Source organism: Carcharhinus amblyrhynchos, chromosome 8, assembly GCF_965287045.1.
Source record: "Carcharhinus amblyrhynchos chromosome 8, sCarAmb.v2.hapA, whole genome shotgun sequence".
Taxonomy (NCBI): Eukaryota; Metazoa; Chordata; class Chondrichthyes; order Carcharhiniformes; family Carcharhinidae; genus Carcharhinus; species Carcharhinus amblyrhynchos.
The window spans coordinates 43,204,067-43,222,121 of NC_137331.1; the positions used below are offsets into that span (position 1 = coordinate 43,204,067).

Sequence of the window (18,055 nt, forward strand, 5' to 3'; positions counted from 1 at the left end):
TCATGAGTTTGAAAAATGTTTGTTTTTTTTGCCTTTCTCTGCTCCTCCAGTTTCCAGCTCTTGCACATTCCCCAAGCTCCTTGCTCCAACTGCGTGGCCCTGTTCCGACATACTGGAATTCCCTCCTTCTCCTTTATGATGCTCCGTAACAGATTATTTCCCGGGATGTGGCATCACTGGCAGGGTCAGTGTTTGTTGCCCATCCTTAATTGCCCTTGGACTGAGCGGCAATTAACAGTCAACCGTGTTGCTGTGGTTCTGGAGTCGCACGTAGGCCAAACCAAGTAAGGCTGGCAAGGTGGCACAGTGGTTAGCACTGCTGTCTCCCAGCACCAGGGACCTGGGTTCAATTCCCGGCTTGGGTCATTATCTGTGTAGAGTTTGCACGTTCTCTCTGCGTATGCGTGGGTTCCCCCCGGGTGCTCCAGTTTCCTCCCACAGCCCAAAGATGAGCAAGTTAGGTGGATTGGCCATGCTAAATTCTCCTTTAGCGTCACGGGGATTAGCAGGATAAATACATGGAGTTACAGGAAAGGGCCTGGGCGAGATTGTTGTCAACGCAGGCTCGATGGGCTGAATGGCCTCCTTCTGCAATGCAGGGATTCTATGATTTCCTTTCCTAAAGGACATTGGTGAACCGATTGGGTTTTCACAACAATGAGACATTCCTGAAACTAGCTTTTAATTCTAGATTTATGAACTGAATTTAAATTCCGTCAGTTGCTGTAAGGAGATTCAAACCCGGGTCCTCAGAGCATTAGCCTGACCTCAGGATTATTGGTCTGGTGACACTGCTGTGATGCTACAGTCACTCCACCACTTGAGTGAGCTTTTTCTCACTCATATCTCCGGATATGATTGAGGTTAATTTTTATTTAATAATACCCTTACATCCTGGGATGTTTTACTACACTGAAGGTGCTATATAAATGTAATTTGTTGTTGTAACTTATGGTTTGATCACGATTAACCCAAAATCTGCTGCGTAATCCCCATTAAGTTTCAGGATGTTATATTGATGAGTGGTTCATTGTGGATCTCTGACTAGCTTACCACACAGTTTTGACGTTACATAGATATAATGAGGGGAAGGCAATCTTAATCTTACTCACACAGCAGAACTTTCCTGTCCACTTGGCATTAACAGGGAAGAATAACTCCTTCAAACTGGATTCCAGGAGTCTCATCTCCACCTTACCACCAGCAAGGTGGCCATCTTTAAAAGGGACCTAACCATGTACAGGTGTCCAGTGCACTGCCTGATTGAGGCAAATGCCTCCTTTCCAGTATGGGAGTTGGGGTCCTATGATGTGAATATAGGCCCACAATCGCCATTTGTGTCAAAGCCGTCACCATTCCCACCTCAACCAACCTCAAAGGCAGTGGAACCGGAGGAGACTAGTCCTGTATTGTTGTTATAGTGAATCCCAGGTAAACCACAGAAAGAGTTGCTGTGAAAATACCAGAGATAGTGGAAGCTTTGGAGAGGGTACAGAAAAGATTTACCAGGATGTTGCCTGGTATGGAGGGCATTAACTAATGAGGTTGGAGATAATTGGTTTGTTCTCACTGGGACAACGGAGATTCAGGGGTGACCTGATAGAAGTCTATAAGATTATGAGGAGTATGGACAGAGTGGATAGTCAGAAGCTTTTTCCCAGGGTGGAAGAGTCAGTTACTCGGGGGCACGGGTTTAAGGTGTGAGGAGCAAGGTTTAAAGGAGATGTACAAGGCAAGTTTTTTACGCAGAGGGTGGTGAGTGCCTGGAACTCACTACCACGGGAGGTAGTGGAAGCAGATATGATAGTGAGTTTTAAGGGGCGTCTTGACAAATACATGAATAGGATGGGAATAGAGGGATATGGTTCCCGGAAGGGGAGGGAGTTTTAGTTAAATTGGGCAGCATGGTCATTGCAGGCTTGGAGGGCTGTTCCTGTGCTGTAATTTTCTTTGTTCTTTATAGTGGCATTGTAGGAGACCTCTCCACCTCCCACTCAGCCCAGAGTTTGGGTGTTAAGAGGAACAGGAGTATCTTCCAGGCCCCAGTGTAGCCTCCCCTGATCAAAGTAATCCCCCTATCCTACCCTACACACCTCCCAAATCCCCTTGCCTTCCTTGCCCCTCTCCCTTAAACCTCCATCCCCATTCTCCCCCTGCACCTCCCTACCTTACCCCTCCCCCCTCCCCACCCTACCTCTCCCTCCATCCTCCCAACTATACCCTTTGCCCTCCCAACCTCTCCTTTCCATCCTCCCAACTGCACCCTTCCCCCTTCCCATCCTACCCCTCCTCTTCCCTCCACCCTACCCGTCCCTCTCCTCTCCCCAGACTGTACCCTTCCCCCTCCTCACCCTACCCCTCATCTTCCCTCTCCCCTCCCAACTGTACCCTTACCCATCCTACCCCTCCTCTCGCCTCTCCCCAAACTGTACCCTTCCCCCTCCCCACCCTATCTGCCCCCTCCCTTCTCCTCTCCCAACTATACCTTCCCCCTCCCGACCCCACCCCTCCCCTCCCCTCTCTCCTCCCAACTGTACCTTCCCCCTCCCCACCCTATCCCTCCCCTCCCCCCTCCCAACTGTACCCTTCCCCCTCCACACCCTACTCCTCCCCTCCTCCCTTCCTCCCTCTCCTCTGTACCCTTCTCTTTCTACTCCTCCCCTACCCCTTCCCAAACTGTACCCTTCCCCCTCCCCGCCCTACCCCTTCCCTCCCCCATCCCAATGTGTACCCCTCCTCCTCCCCACCCTACGCCTCCCTTCCCCCCTCCAAACTGTACCCTACCCCTTCTCACTCTAGACCTCCCCTCCCCATCCCAAGCTGTACCCTTCCCCCTTCCACCTTCCACCTCTGCTACCCCTCCCCCTCCCAACTGTGCCCTACCCCTCCCCACTCTATACCTCCCCTCCCCTTCCCACTACATCCCCTGTCCCCCAAATAACCTCTTGGATTTCTTCCCTGCCTGTCAGTGAATCGCCAAGAGCGATCCAATCATTGTCTCCCGGCAACCTCTTTCCACCATTCTTACCAATCTCAGTAGCGACGCAAGGAGTTGAAATACCCCAGGCCTTAAATTTAGGCCTCAAATCCCATCTCTTCACCACCCTCTCCCTCTCCTTCCGACACACACACACCCACACACACCACCGCCCCCCCCCCCCCCACCCCCCTTGAAGCTTAATTCTGGTTAAACCTGATTCTTAATATTGTAAAGCAAGGTGTGAATTTGTAAAAGGATAAAATGAAGTTGAGAATTCCCTTTGCTGACTCTGCCTGATGGAACTGGTCACAACACAATTCTGCAGTGGCCTCTCCTTGCCTCACAACATCTGTCTTAATTTCAGCACAATATTTCACTGTCGTTTGCTCTGTGCTTATTTGATTCAGGTCAGGAGACATAAATTAAAAAATAGTGGGTGTCTGGGAGAGAGCAATGTGTCATTTACTCCGGTGACGAGGCCAAGTTTCACACTCTTGGTCTATGATGTAATTTGACTGCCTGAGTACAGAATACTCACATCCAATCAGCACTGACTCTGGATAGAATTCTGTCCGATGGAATAACATTATCAGTTCTTACTAAACTTCCTCGAATCCAGGACAGGCTATTAACTTTGCACTATTAGCCATTCACAGCTGTGATACTGGAAGTGAGATTTCTCGGACAGTGATAGGGGGGTTTTGTGACAATTTTGGCTGTTTGCCATCATGTCAACCCTGTGTTGATGGTTGAAGATAAGACTTGCTGCCACTGTGATGTAAACTGGCCTGCTTTATTCCACATTCTTCTCTGGTCACATGTCTGAACCATAGGGTAGAGAAAACACATCCAGCAGTTGTTTTAACACCCCCTCCCCCACCCCCCTGTGGCCTCACTCTTCCCTATTTCTGTAACTCCCCCAAACATCACAGCCCACCAAAATCATAGAATCCCTACAGTGCAGAAGGAGGCCATTTGGCCCATCGAGTCTGCATTGACCACAATCCCACCCAGGCCCTATCCCCATAACCCCATAACATTACTTTCCTTCACTGTTCACTAAGGAGAGGGGCCATGTTTTTGAGGATGAGTGCGTGATACAAGCTGTTAGGATGGAGGAGGTAGATGTTGTGAGGGAAGATGTATTAGCAATTTTGAAAAACATGAGGGTCAATAAGTCCCCAGGGCCAGATGGGATACATCCTAGGATACTTTGGAAGGCAAGGGGTGAGATTGTGGAGCCTTTAGCTTTGATCTTTGGGTCCTCACTGTCCACAAGGATAGTGCCAGAGGACTGGAAAGTGATGAATGTTGTTCCTCTTTTCAAGAAAGGAAATAGGAAAGACCCTGGTAATTATAGGCCAGTTAGTCTTACTTCGGTGGTTGGTAAGTTAATGGAAAGGGTCCTGAGAGATAGGATTTATGACCATTTGGAAAGATGCAGTTTAATCTGGGATAGTCAGCACAGTTTCGTGAGGGGTAAGTCCTGCCTCACAAATTTGATTGAATTCTCTGAGGAGGTAACTAAGTGTGTGGACGAAGGTAGAGCAGTTGATGTCGTATACATGGATTTTAGTAAGGCGTTTGATAAGGTTCCCCATGGTAGGCTCATGAAGAAGATAAGGATGTGTGGGATAGAAGGAAATTTGTCCGACTGGATGAGTAACTGGATATCTCATAGAAGACAGAGGGTGGTGGTGGAAGGAAAATTTTCAGACTGGAGGCTTGTTACCAGTGGTGTACCACAGAGGTTAGTGCTGGGTCCTCTGCTATTTGTGATTTTTATCAATGACTTGGAAGACAGGGCTGAAGGGTGGGTTAGTAAATTTGCTGATGACACCAAGGTTGGTGGAGTAGTGGATGAGGTGGAGGGCTCTTGCAGGCTGCAAAGAGACATTGATAGGATGCAGAGCTGAGCCAAAAAGTGGCAGATGGAGTTTAACCCTGATAAGTGTGAGATGATTCATTTTGGTAGGACAAACTTGAATGTGGATTACAGGGTCAACGGCAGGGTTCTGAGGAATGTGGAGGAACAGAGAGATCTTGGGGTTCATATCCACAGACCTCTGAAGGTTGCCATTCAAGTGGGTAGAGCCGAAAAGAAGGCTTATAGTGTGTTAGCGTTTATTAACAGGGGGTTTGAGTTTAAGAGCCATGGGGTTATGCTGCAACTATACTGGACGTTGGTGAGACCACATTTGGAATATTGTGTTCAGTTCTGGTCACTTCACTATAAGAAGGATATGGAAGCACTGGAGAGAGTGCAAAGGAGATTTACTGGGATGCTGCCTGGTTTGGAGGGTAGGTCTTATGAGGAAAGGTTGAGGAAGCTGGCTGGGGCTTTTCTCTTTGGAGTGGAGGAGGATGAGAGGTGACTTAATAGAGATTTATAAGATGGTGAGAGGGATTGATAGAGTGGACATGCAAAGATTATTTCCTTGGGTGGATGTAGCTGTCACTAGGGGGCATAACTATAAGGTTCATGGTGGGAGATATAGGAGGGATGTTTGGGGTAGATTCTTTACTCAGAGAGTGGTTGGGGTGTGGAATAGACTGCCTGCTGTGATAGTGGAGTCGGACACTTTAGGAACTTTCACGCGGTTATTGGATAGGCACATGGAGCACACCAGAATTATAGGGAGTGGGATAGTTTGATCTTGGGATTGGACATAGCTCAGCACAACATTGAGGGCCGAAGGGCCTGTACTGTGCTGTAATGTTCTATGTTTCCATGTTTCTATAGCCCCATGTATTTACCCTAGCTAATCTCCCTGACACTAAGGGGCAATTTAGCACGGCCAATCCATCTAACCTGCACATCTTTGGACTGTGGAGGAAACTGGAGCACCCAGAGGAAACTCACGCAACACAGGGAGAACGTCAGACTCCACACAGACAGTGACCCAAGCTGGGAATCAAACCCAGGTCTCTGTGCTGTGAGGCAGCAGCCTTAACCACTCTGCCGCTCTATCCTCAGACTTAACTAACAGCTTGGGTCCTGGTGATATCTGGGTGCTCAGCGAGGGACCTAGTTGCCCTGCTGTGGGTCTGTACCCTTTGCCCAAGTCTCGAGCAAGTCTAATCAGAATCTGGTGGGATGACAAATGGGTTGGGGTTTGGGTAGTAGGGTGGGGTGGGTAGGGTGGAGGGTGTCATTCTATATGCAGTCTCCCACTGAGCTCCCACCAGCAGTGGGGGTGGGGGGGGGTTAAGATCAGGGTCTGGGAGATGTGTTTGATTCCCAGTGTAGACATCCATCACCTTGATGCTAACAAGCCAAGTCTCTGGGAGCTTTTATTGTTTTGTAAGTACCTGTCAACATTGAGCAATGGCTTTAGCTGGAGACTGAAGCCAACTTCTCTATATAAATGACCTGTGTGAAAGGGACTGTACAAATACATCAGCAAGACATCAATGTTCAAATTCCATGGGGATAGTTTGAGGAATGATTTGTTCTGAGGCCTCTCCACTTTAACCTCTTCCACTTTGCAAAGAATGAAATGTTAATAAAGTGATGCTTTATTGCAGAAAGATGCTTTTCAATGGGGAGAATTCATGATATCAATCTAATCACACAGTCTACAACACATAAACAGGCCATTTGGCCTATCTGGTCTATCAGACTATAGCTTGCGACTAGCATTGGAAAGAATTGGACTGCAGGAATTAGAAGAATTTTTACCTCGCACTTACCTGCTCTTGAAAACTGACATCCACATGACTCTTCTCTCATCCTCTCTTCATCTCACCTTTTCCCCATCTCTTTCTATTCCTTTCTCCCTCATGTCGTTATCCAGCTTCCCCCTTAAATCATAAAATCCTTACAGTGTAGAAGGGGGCCATTTGGTCCATCGAACCTGCACCGACCACAGTCCCACTCAGGCTCCATTCCCGTAACCCTATGTATTTACCCTGCTAATCCCTCTAAGATACACATCCCGGGACACTAAGGAGCAATTTACCTCTCATATTTACTGCTGTTAATCTCCCTGATACTAGGGTGAATTTAGCATGGCCAATCAACCTAACGCACACATCTTTGGAGTGTGGGAGGAAACTGGAGCACTCGGAGGAAACCCACAAAGAAATGGGGAGAATGTGCAAACTAAGAGAAACATAGAAACCCTACAGTGCAGAAGGAGGCCATTTGACCCACCGAGCCTGCCCGACAACAATCCCACCCAGGCCTTATCCCTGAAACCCCACATTTTTACCCTGTTAACCCTTCTAACCTACACATCCCGGGACACTAAGGGGCAATTTAGCATGGCCAATTAACCTAATCTGCACATCTTTGGGCTGTGGAAGGAAACTGGAGCACCCGGAGGAAACCCACGCAGACACGGGGAGAACGTGCAGACTCCGCACAGTTACCCAAGCCGGGAATTGAACCCGGGTCTCTGGCACTGTGAGGCAGCCGTGCTAACCATATGCCACTGTGCTGCCCCCAAATGTATCTGCACTATTCGCTGTAATAACATCACTGCCTCGTTTTGATATCTTGCACTATTAGGTATTGAGGCACTAATGGACAGAAACATTCGCCCAGCACTCCATCCCAAAGCCAGGTCTCAGCACTCTGCCTCTTTCTCCCCAGGTGTACTGTAACATGGAAACGGCAGGAGGTGGTTGGACGGTCATCCAGCACCGAAAAGACGGCAGTGTAGACTTTCACCGAACGTGGAAGGAATATAAAATGGTAAGTCAGGCTGTTCACCGCACCTGGGAGGGATGGAAAAGTGAATGGAAAATCCCTGATTGATGGGAATAAACCCGCAAAATTTATATCAGAAATATTGGTTGTCTTTGTTTAATCTTTATTCAGAAATACAGGAATAGGAAGTCCCTACAGCTTACTTCATTATTCAGTTAGTTTATGGTTGATTTTGATCTGCCCGCCTTGGTTCCGTAACCCTTAACTGTGCCTGTAACTTTAACTAAAACTATGCCCTTAACCCATTAACCTAATTGCCTGTCCACCTACCCGGGTCCAAAGTTCTAGAATTCCCTCTCTAGTGTCCCCTCCTCTATTTCCCTCTCCTCCACCTTTCAAATACTTCTTAAGACCTGCTTCTTTGACCCAACTGTTGGTCACGTGTCCCAGCACCACTTTGTGTAAAACTGATCCTGCAACAAACATCTTGGGCTATTATACTAAGTTCAATTGCTATATAAATGCAGGTAATTGTTGATGTTGAGGGAACTCCTCATTTCCACTCCCCCTCTGTGTGAAGACCTGCTTCCTGACATCACCCCTGAATGACTTGGCATTAATTTTGAGGTTCTACCCCCCACTCAGCCCACTCCCTTGTTCTGTACTCCCCTCACCAGAGGAAAAGCTTTCTCTCCATCATCCCTATCAATAGTTTTTATCATCTTAAATAATTCAGTTAGATCACTTCTTAATCTTCTACACTCGAGGAAATAAAAGCCACCGGTTCTTTGTAATTTAACCCTTATAGTCCTGCGGTCATTCCAGTGAATCTGCAGAGCAGCCACCCCAAGGCCAATATATCCTTCCTGAGGTGCAGCGTCCAGGGCTGAACATATCACATAAGAACATAAGAAATAGGAGCAGGAGTAGGCCATCTAGCCCTTCGAGCCTGCCCCGCCATTCAATAAGATCATGGCTGATCTGAAATGGATCAGTTCCACTTTCCCACTTTCTCCCCATAACCCTTAATTCCCTTGTCTGTCAAAAACCTATCTACCTGTGTCTTAAATATATTTAGCGAGGCAGCCTCCACCACTTCTATGGGCAGAGAATTCCAGAGATTCACCACCCTTTGAGTGAAGAAGTTCCTCCTCAACTCTGTTCTAAACTGCACCCCCCTTATCTTGAGGCTGTGCCCCCTAGTCCTACTGTCCTTTCTGATCGGGAAGAGTCTCTCCACCTCTACCCTATCCATCCCCTTCATTATCTTATACGTCTCTATAAGATCCCCCTCATCCTTCTAAACTCCAACGAGTACAGACCCAGTCTATTTAGTCTCTCTTCATAGTCCAACCCCCTCATCTCTGGTATCAGCCTAGAGAACCTCCTCTGCACTCCCTCCAAGGCCAAAATATCCTTGCGCAAGTGCGGCGACCAAAACTGCACACAGTACTCCAGCTGCGGCCTCACCAGTGCCCTGTACAGTTACAGCAAGACCTCCCTGCTTTTATATTCTATCCCCCTCGCTATAAATGCCAGCATCCCATTCACCTTCTTGATCACCTGCTGCACCTGCAGACTGGGTTTTTGCGACTCATGCACAAGGACCCCCAGGTCCCTCTGCACCATAGCCTGCTGCAGCTTTTCGCCCTTTAAATAGTAATCCCTCCTACTATTATTTCTGCCAAAGTGGATAACCTCACACTTGCTCCATCTGCCAGGTCCTCACCCACTCGCTCAGCCGATCCAGATCCCTCTGCAGACTTTCCACACCCTCCGCACAATTTGCTTTTCCACTCATCTTCGTGTCATCAGCAAATTTCGACACCCTACACTCAGCCCCCTCCTCCAGATCATCTATATAAATGGTAAATAGCTGAGGCCCCAGCACCGATCCCTGCGGCACTCCACTAGTTACGAACCGCCAATCAGAATAGCACCCATTGATACCTACTCTCTGCCTCCTATTAGACAGCCAATCCTCTATCCACGCTAACACCTTACCCACAGCTCCATGCTCCCTAACCTTCTGAAGCAACCTTTTGTGCGGCACCTTATCAAACGCCTTTTGAAAATCGAGAAACACCACATCCACCAGTTCCCCTCTGTCTACCGCACTAGTCACATCCTCATAGCAATCCAATAAATTTGTCACCTGAACTAAGGTTTAACAAGAGCTCTGTTCAATTGTGGCATAACTTCCACCCTGTTATATTCCAGCTCCCAATGATTCCCCCCCACCTCCCCCCCCCAACGTTCCCCCTCCCCTTCCCCCATCACTCCTCCATGATTCCACTGCCTTTCAGGGGGATAGAATTCCAAGTGTTGGTAGTCCCTCGTTGGGGGAAGGAGGAGGATGGAGTTTTGGGCTGGAATTTTACCGACACGCTTGCCCCTGGAATCGGAATTTTCCGCTAGCCTCGGGCGGGATTGTACAAACCTTGGGTGGACGTGCCGGTAAGACTTCACCCTTGGTGTTAGAAGTTCCTTAGCTGCTGAGCTCAGATTAGCTATATATAGGAACTATATTGTCGCTGGATCAAAATTCTGGAGCTCCCTCCCTAACAGCATTGTGGATGTACTTACACCACTGCAGCGGTTCACAAAGGCAGCTCATCACCACCTTCTCAAGGACAACTAAGGGTGGGCAGTAAGTGCTGGCCAGCCAGCAATGCCCACATCCCATGAATGAATAAATGATTGCACTGCTGCGGAGGGTCACTAGGCTGATTCCAGGGTTGGCTGGACTGTTCTTTGAGGAGAGATTGATTCTACTGGATGTGTATGCACTAGAATTGAGAACGATGAGAGGAGATCTGATTGAAATGTATAAAACTCTAAAAGGGCTGGACAGACCAGCTGCAAAAAGGATATTTTTCCCTGGTTGGAGAACCAAGAACAAGTCACTGAATATATTCAAGAAAGAGATAGATCATTTTTTAGATTTTAATGGCATCAAACGGCTTGGGGAGAAAGCGAGAATATGGTGTTGAGATTGAGGATCAGCTGTGATCGTACTGACTGGTGGAACAGGCTCAAAGGGCTGAATGGCCTACCTCTGCTCTTAGTTTCCATAGGCCGATGTTTCTGGCCGCCCTAGTCTAAAAACCACCCCTTTATATTCCCAGTCGTCAATGGGGTTTCACATTGTTCACAAGCCCGCCCGGTAAAACCCCAGTGGCGGGCGGGATGGGAGAATTCTGGCCTATGATTCTAACTTGCATTGTCAATAAAGAGTTAAAGCAAGAACCACCATCTGAGCTGAATGAAAACACAAGAGCTACATATTGGAACTGAGTCTAAACTTGGTCAAGAATTGTCCAAAAGACCACAGCCACTGCTTGATATTCAGTTGCAATGGTTCACACTCCATGGCAAAATAAAATTCAATTATACTCAGGAATGCTGTGCCTAAGTCTCAGGCTTTCTTGTAATCCTATAAAGTATTTGGAATATTTAACCACAAATTGATAACAGATTTTTTTTTAAACTCCAATTATCCAAAGAATCAAAACACTATTTTTTTAAATTTTCTTTTTGGCCTTAATCGGATTAGGAAGATGGGGGCAGAACACCAGAGAGTGCCCACCATGTATCACAAAGCTTGGTCTTCATCCCCCGACTCTTGCTCAATTGGATTAGAGTGAGATTTCCCTGCCTGAGTCAGTCTGAGTGTTCAAACCCTGCTCCAATCAGGCCCTAATATGTGGAAGCTGCTTTTTGGAGATAGGCATTCTGGGTTGACATCCAGTGAGATCCTCATGTTGGGGGGTCGTTGAGGGGGAAATGTGAGGACCACCCTCTTAGTCATACAGACTGGTGCCAATTAAATCTTCCAACTGTAAAGGGCATCTGCTGGGGTAAAGATGGTGGTGGCTTTATGGAAGGAGGATTCACTTCACAGCGACTCGGAGGGTGGAATTTTCCTGTCCCACCCACCCCGGGAATCACAGTGGGCGGGACATGAACCAAACGTCCGTTGTTCAGGATTTTCCAGCTTTGGAGTGAACACACCCAGAAAATCCCACCCAGAGTGTTCACCGCCTGAGGTTCATTCTGTTCACCAAGGGAAGAGCTAAAGACATTCCAACAATGTCAACAACACATTGTCAGGGAGACATTACACCCAAGAATCCTTCCAATTTTTACAATTCAATGGGAGAGCGCAGAGATTCGAGCACAACAATGAAGGTGCATTATGACACAGCCACGGGCTGGTGATCAGCACATCACTGGTTGAATAAATCCTGTCTTAGAAAGATTGAAACACCGAGATGAGATTTTTCTGGTTTTATGAACCTTAAGATCATATTGAATCATAGAATTATAGAAATCCTACAGTGCAGCAAGAGGGCATCAGGCCCATTGAGTCTGCACTGACCACAATCCCACCCAGGCCCTACCACCATGTCCCTACACATTTACCCGCTAATCCCCCCAACCTATACATCTCAGGACACTAAGGGTCAATTTAGCATGGCCAATCAACCTAACCTGCACATCTTTGGACTGTGGAAGGAAATCGGAGCAGCTGGAGGAAACCCATGCAGACATGGGGAGAACATGCAGACTCTGCACAGACAGTGACCCAAGCTAGGAATTGAACCTGGGTCCCTGGCACTGTAAGGCAGCAGTGCGAACCACTGTGCTACCATGGTTGTAGATGAAACCAGCTGAGGAAGAACATGATCATTCCCGAAGACTTTGTGGAGATGGACTGGAGCGATATTTCAGTGACTGCATTACTCAATCCCCTTGTCAATGTTAATAATTGCACCATGGAGACCTGCCTTAATCTATATCTAAATTGCTCACTTTATTTGGGTTATTGTTAGTCATAGTAAAATCTTGGCAAGTTTGTTCATTAAACATAGGAAAGGAAATGGTGTGTAATTTCAGAAAAATTACATATTTGTTGCTTTCGTTTCAGAGATTGGCTAGCTTTTGTCAGTGCTATTGTTAGGAGGATGAGTGTGTCTTGGTACAATATTGTCAACTAATTGCTCAGTTTAAACACGATTACATTGTGTCCTTTTAACCCACTCTAGATTTTCAAATCTATTAAGTGCTGATCGATGGAACATTGCTAAGTTTTTTAAAAATTCTTTCTTGGGATGTTGGAATTGCTAGTTAGGCCAGCGTTTATTGCCCATCCCTAACTGCCCCTTGACAAGGTGGTGGTGAGCCGTCTTCATGAACTGCTGCAGCCCACTGTGCTGTTAAGGAGGGAGTTCCAAGATTTTGACTCAGAAACAGTGCAGGAATGTCGATATATTTCCAAGTCAGGATGGTGTGTGACTTGCAGAGGAACTGGTGGTGTTCCCAGGTATCTGCTGTCCTTGTCTTTCTAGAGGGTAGTGGTCAGGGGTTTGGAAGGTGCTTTCAAAGAGCCTTGGTGAGTTGCTGCAGTGCATCCTGTAGATGGTACACACAGCTGCCACTGTGCATTGGTGGTGGAGGGAGTGAATGTTTGCGGATGCGGTGTCAATTGAGCTTGGCTGTTTTGTCCTGGGTGGTGTTGAGCTTCTTGAGTATTATTGGAGCTGCAGCCATCCAGGCAAGTGGGGAGTGTTCCATCACTCTCCTGACTTGTGCCATGTAGAATTTTTGGGAGTCAGAAGGTGAATTGCTCTCCACAGAATTCCCAGCCTCCGACCTGCTCTTGTTGCCATTGTTTTATGTGGCTAGTCCAGTTGAGTTTCTGGTCAGTGGTAACCCCAGGTTGATAGCCCCCTGGGCTTCTTTCTACAAATGAAGAATTAAGACAATCAATTTCTACCACTCATCTCATAGCTGATGGATTGGGTTTGTATCTCTACTGAATGCCCCAGTGAATATAGGAAGAACATGGGGACAGGTAGAGGCCATTCAGCTCTTCCAGCCTTTTCTGCTACTTAATTAGATCATGACTGATCAGTCCTATGATTCCCTTTACCTGCCTCAGTATCACATCTCTGAATACCTTTACTCAACACAAATCTATCAATCTCACTTTGAAATTTGCAGTTGGATCATTCCCCACGTCCAGATGCTGAACAGATTTTGGAGGAAGAGTTTTCCAGATTTCCACTCCTCTTTGCTGAAAGAATTCCTGTCATCACCCTGAATGGTCAGGATCTAATGTTAAGGTTGTTGTTCTAGACTGTCTCTTACCAGAGGAAATAATTTCTCTCTACCTATCTTTTAAAATCCTTTAATTATTTTAAACGCCTTGATTAGATCACCTCTTAAGCTTCTACACTCGAGGGAATGCTCAGTGAAACCTGTCCTATTGTACATGGACTGGCCTTGAGGCTCACACCCCTACCTAGTGAATGCAATGCAGGGAGGAGGTTACCACACTCTGCTCCAGTCAGATCCAACCTCCCTAGCTTCCTTCTCCAGTTCTGAGGAGCATTTCTTCTCCTGGTCCACAGGGAGAAATGAAAATGTCCCTCCCTTCCTGGAGCTGCTCTGCTCCTGGCTCCTCACCCTGACACGTCTGGGGCCTGGGTTGAGAGGCAATGACCAATCGCAGGACTCAGGTTGCAGTCACACCTTGGTGATGTCATGGGGCTCTGATGTCATGTGACCCCAATTACATCATGTGGTCTTGATGACAGCACATGATGATGTCACCAGGCGTTCCAATGAAGTCAAAAAGTTCTAATTCATCCCGGTGATGTCATAGGGCGATATGTTGGGATACGATGATGTCATGATGATGTAATGAGGACTTGATTATACAATGGAACTCAGATGATGTCACTGGGTCTCGGAAGATGTCACTGGGGCTTGGATTATGTCACTGAGGCTTGGATGATGTCAGTGCAGCTCAGATGATGTCACTGGGCTCAGATGATGTCACTGGGGCTCGGATGATGTCACTGGGGCTCGAATGATGTCACCGGGGCTTGGAATATGTCATCTGCATATTTAAAGAAGGTCCCCATGGCTTTCCTCCAGGTTGCCTGCTCGAAGGAATGTGTGAAATGGGGGCCTGTGAGGAGGTCAAGATCAGGGTCATTCACACCAGGCAATTTGACCAACTGGGTTTGCGGTGATAGTTGGGAGAGGGGCAGAATTCCATTTGTCCCCCCTTTACAAATCTCCCTCTACATTTTGAGAGTTCTGCACTCCCCTCTCTTGTAAAACTTGGTGTTCATTGAACTTATCACGTACGGCTTGTCACATCTGAAAGCAGAAGACTATTCCCAGCTGACAATTTACTGCAAAGTTGGGTTGAACTCTGGAAGATAAAAAATAGAAATAAACACCAAAAAGTGTATTTAACCAATGTAGTATTTTTATAGTAACTCCCTGAAAGAATGTGCAAGTTCCGATCTATTAATGCTAATTAGCACCCAAATACTGCATTGTTTTTGTCCCACGCAGTTAGGGTTAACCTCTCTGAAACAACTGTATGCAGTTCTGGTCACCCTATTATAGAAAGGATATTATTAAACTAGAAAGAATGCAGAAAAGATTTACTCGGATGCTACCAGGGCTTGATGGTTTGAGTTATAAGGAGACACTGGATAGACTGGGACTTTTTTCCTTGGAGTGTAGGAGGCTGAGGGGTAATCTTAAAGGGGCCTATAAAATAATAAAGAGCACAGATAGATAGTCAATATCTTTTCCCAAAGGTTGGGGAGTCTAAAACTTAGAATTAGGTTTAAGGTGAGAGGGGAGAGATACAAAAGGGCCCAGAGGGGCAATTTTTTCACACAGAGGGTGCTGAGTGTCTGGAACGAGCTGCCAGAGATAGTTGTAGAGGTAGGTACAATTTTGCCTTTTAAAAAGCGTTTAAACAGTTACATGGGTAAGATGGATATAGAAGGATATGGGCCAAATGCAAGCAATTGGGACTAGCTTAGTGGTTAAAAAAGAGGGGTGGCATGGACTAGTTGTGCTGAAGGGTCTGTTCCCATGCTGTAAACCTCTATAACTCTATGATTCTGTTGTCATTGTTTTTTACGTTTTGTTAACTTTCTCTCACTTTTGCATCAGAACTCCATTCCCTCCATCTCTGATCTCCTTTACATCTGATTCCCTCTCTCCTTGCCCTCACATTGGATGCTGTGCCTTCAGCTTGTATATAAGAACATAAGAACTAGGAGCAGAAGTAGGCCATCTGGCCCCTCGAGCCTGATCTGCCATTCAATAAGATCATGGCTAATCTTTTTGTGGACTCAGCTCCACTTAACCGCCTGCTCACTATAGCCCTTAATTACTTTACTGTTCAAAAGTACATCTATCCTTGCCTTAAAAACATTCAGTGGGATAGCCTCAACTGCTTCACTGAGCAAGGGAATTCCTCAGATTCACAACCCTTTGTGTAAAGAAGTTCCCCCTCAACTCAGTCCTAAATGTGCTTTCCCTTAAATTGAGGCTGTGTCCCCTAGTTCTCATTTCACCCGCAGTGGAAACAACTTCCCTGCTTCTATTATTCCCTTCAGAATCTTATACGTGTAGACTCTACACACTGGACTTCCCTCCCTCATTTTCCCCTCTCCACATCCCTCTCTTCCTTTCAGACCCTCCTTAAAACATTCTGCTTCCATCAAATGTAACTCAGCCCTTCAACAGCTCCACGTTCATTTGCCACCTGTCTTTGTCTAATAATCTCTCTGAGAATCATCAAGGGATAATTCTTTTACGTTAACACTAGAAGATTTTGTTACTTTACAACCTGTTGAGATTGTTCTCTTTTGAGGGGTATATTCAATAGAGGGATTCAGAATTATACAGGTAGAGCCAAAAGCCTTTCCACTGGCAGGACGATTGGTAACCACGTTTAAGATCATTAGCAAACCATGGAGATGTGGAGAGCTGTGATCTGGAAGGCGCTGCCTGGAAGGGTGGTTGAAGTAGATTCAATAACAACTTTCAAAAAGGGACAATCAGAAATAACTGGAAAAGGTATATGTGCCAAGCTAAGGGGTTAAGAGCAGGAGTGAGTGAAGTTAATTGGTTAGCTCTTTCAAAGAGCTAGTATGGACATGAAGGATTGAATGGCCTCTGTCAGTGCTGTATGATTATTTGGTTCTGTACTCGATGGCCAAATCTTACTCAACGAACACTTAATTAAACAGGAAATGTTGGAATTTCACAGCAGCTCAGACAGAATCCAAAAGAGAAAAGTTTTTGGAGAGAATCTGGCACGGGAGCCTGTGTTTCTTTTCCTTGTTTCAGATTTCCAGTATTCAGTTTGTCTTTGTTGTTTTGAAATGCAGAAAGCTTGCTGGTTGCCTGCCTGCCTTTTGCTGCCAGGTTAGAGCAGCAAATGCCACATCCACAGCCCCTGTTTCTCCAGCTTTGTGAAACTGTTTATGTCTTTGTGGAGGAAGCACCTTTGTGTTTTTTTGGTCGCCGGGCAAACTGCTTTCCCTGAATGTTGGTGCCGATGTGCATTAATTCTTTGTTATTCTCTGTCGGTAGGGCTTTGGGAATCCATCTGGAGAACACTGGCTCGGAAATGAGATGATCTTCCTCCACACAAACCAGCGACCATACTCACTGAGAATTGAGCTGAGAGATTGGGAGGGAAAGCAGGCATATTCTTCCTATGAGAAGATTCAGGTGGCAAGTGAAAAGCAGAATTACAGGTAGAGAATGTTTCTGAATCTCTACTGGTCTTGGTTTCCTTTCCCTAACCTTGTAGGAACTACTGGATAACTAAAAACATCTGGTTCACCATCTGCCCTGCTGGTAGTCACATGATGCAATGATGATGAAATTGTCCATAAATCACAGTTAATTATATTTATTTGTGAACCTACAGCCCACCCAGTCACCAGGCAGGCAAATTCCTATCAGTCAATCCCATTGGTCCAAAGTCACCTGTTCCTCCCTAGGCACTCACCACACGTCATGTAAGAACAAAAATAGCCTGGGAAACAGGCCCTTCGGCCCAACCAGCCCGCGCCGCCACCCCAATACTACCATAGGAGCAGAATCAAGCCATTTGGCTCATTGAGTCTGTTCCACCATTCAATCATGGTTGATGTTTTCTCATCCTCATTCTCTTGCCTTTTCCCCATAACCCCTCATCCCCTTATTAATCAAGAACCTGTCTACCTCTGTCTTAAAGACACTCAATGATCTGGCCTCCATAGCCTTCTGCGGCAAAGAGTTCCACAGATTCACCACTCTCTAGCTGAAGAAACTCCTCCTCATCTCTGTTTTGAGGGATCAGCCTGAGGCTACACCCTCTGGTTCTAGTCTTTCCTATTACTGGAGACATCCTCTCCATGTTCACTCTATCCAGGCCTCACAGAATGCTGTAAGCTTCAATAAGATCGCTCCTCATCCTTCTAAACTCCAACTAGTACAGACTCAACTGTTCCTCATACAACAAGCTCTTCATTCCAGGAATCATTCTTGTGAACCCCTTCTGGAGCCTTTCCAAGGCCAGCACATCCGTCCTTAGATACAGGACC

The 18,055-nt window shown here is 46.5% G+C and overlaps 1 protein-coding gene across 1 annotated transcript in view; it reads left to right on the forward strand.

Moving 5' to 3' along the window:
- Positions 1 to 18,055, forward strand: part of LOC145346976 (angiopoietin-1-like) — a 148,408-nt gene that overhangs the window by 105,081 nt on the left and 25,272 nt on the right. Inside the window, exons 6-7 of the mRNA XM_080194856.1 lie at positions 7,578 to 7,679; positions 17,055 to 17,221. Coding sequence (XP_080050982.1) covers positions 7,578 to 7,679; positions 17,055 to 17,221 — 269 coding nt within the window. The remainder of the gene's footprint in view (positions 1 to 7,577; positions 7,680 to 17,054; positions 17,222 to 18,055) is intronic.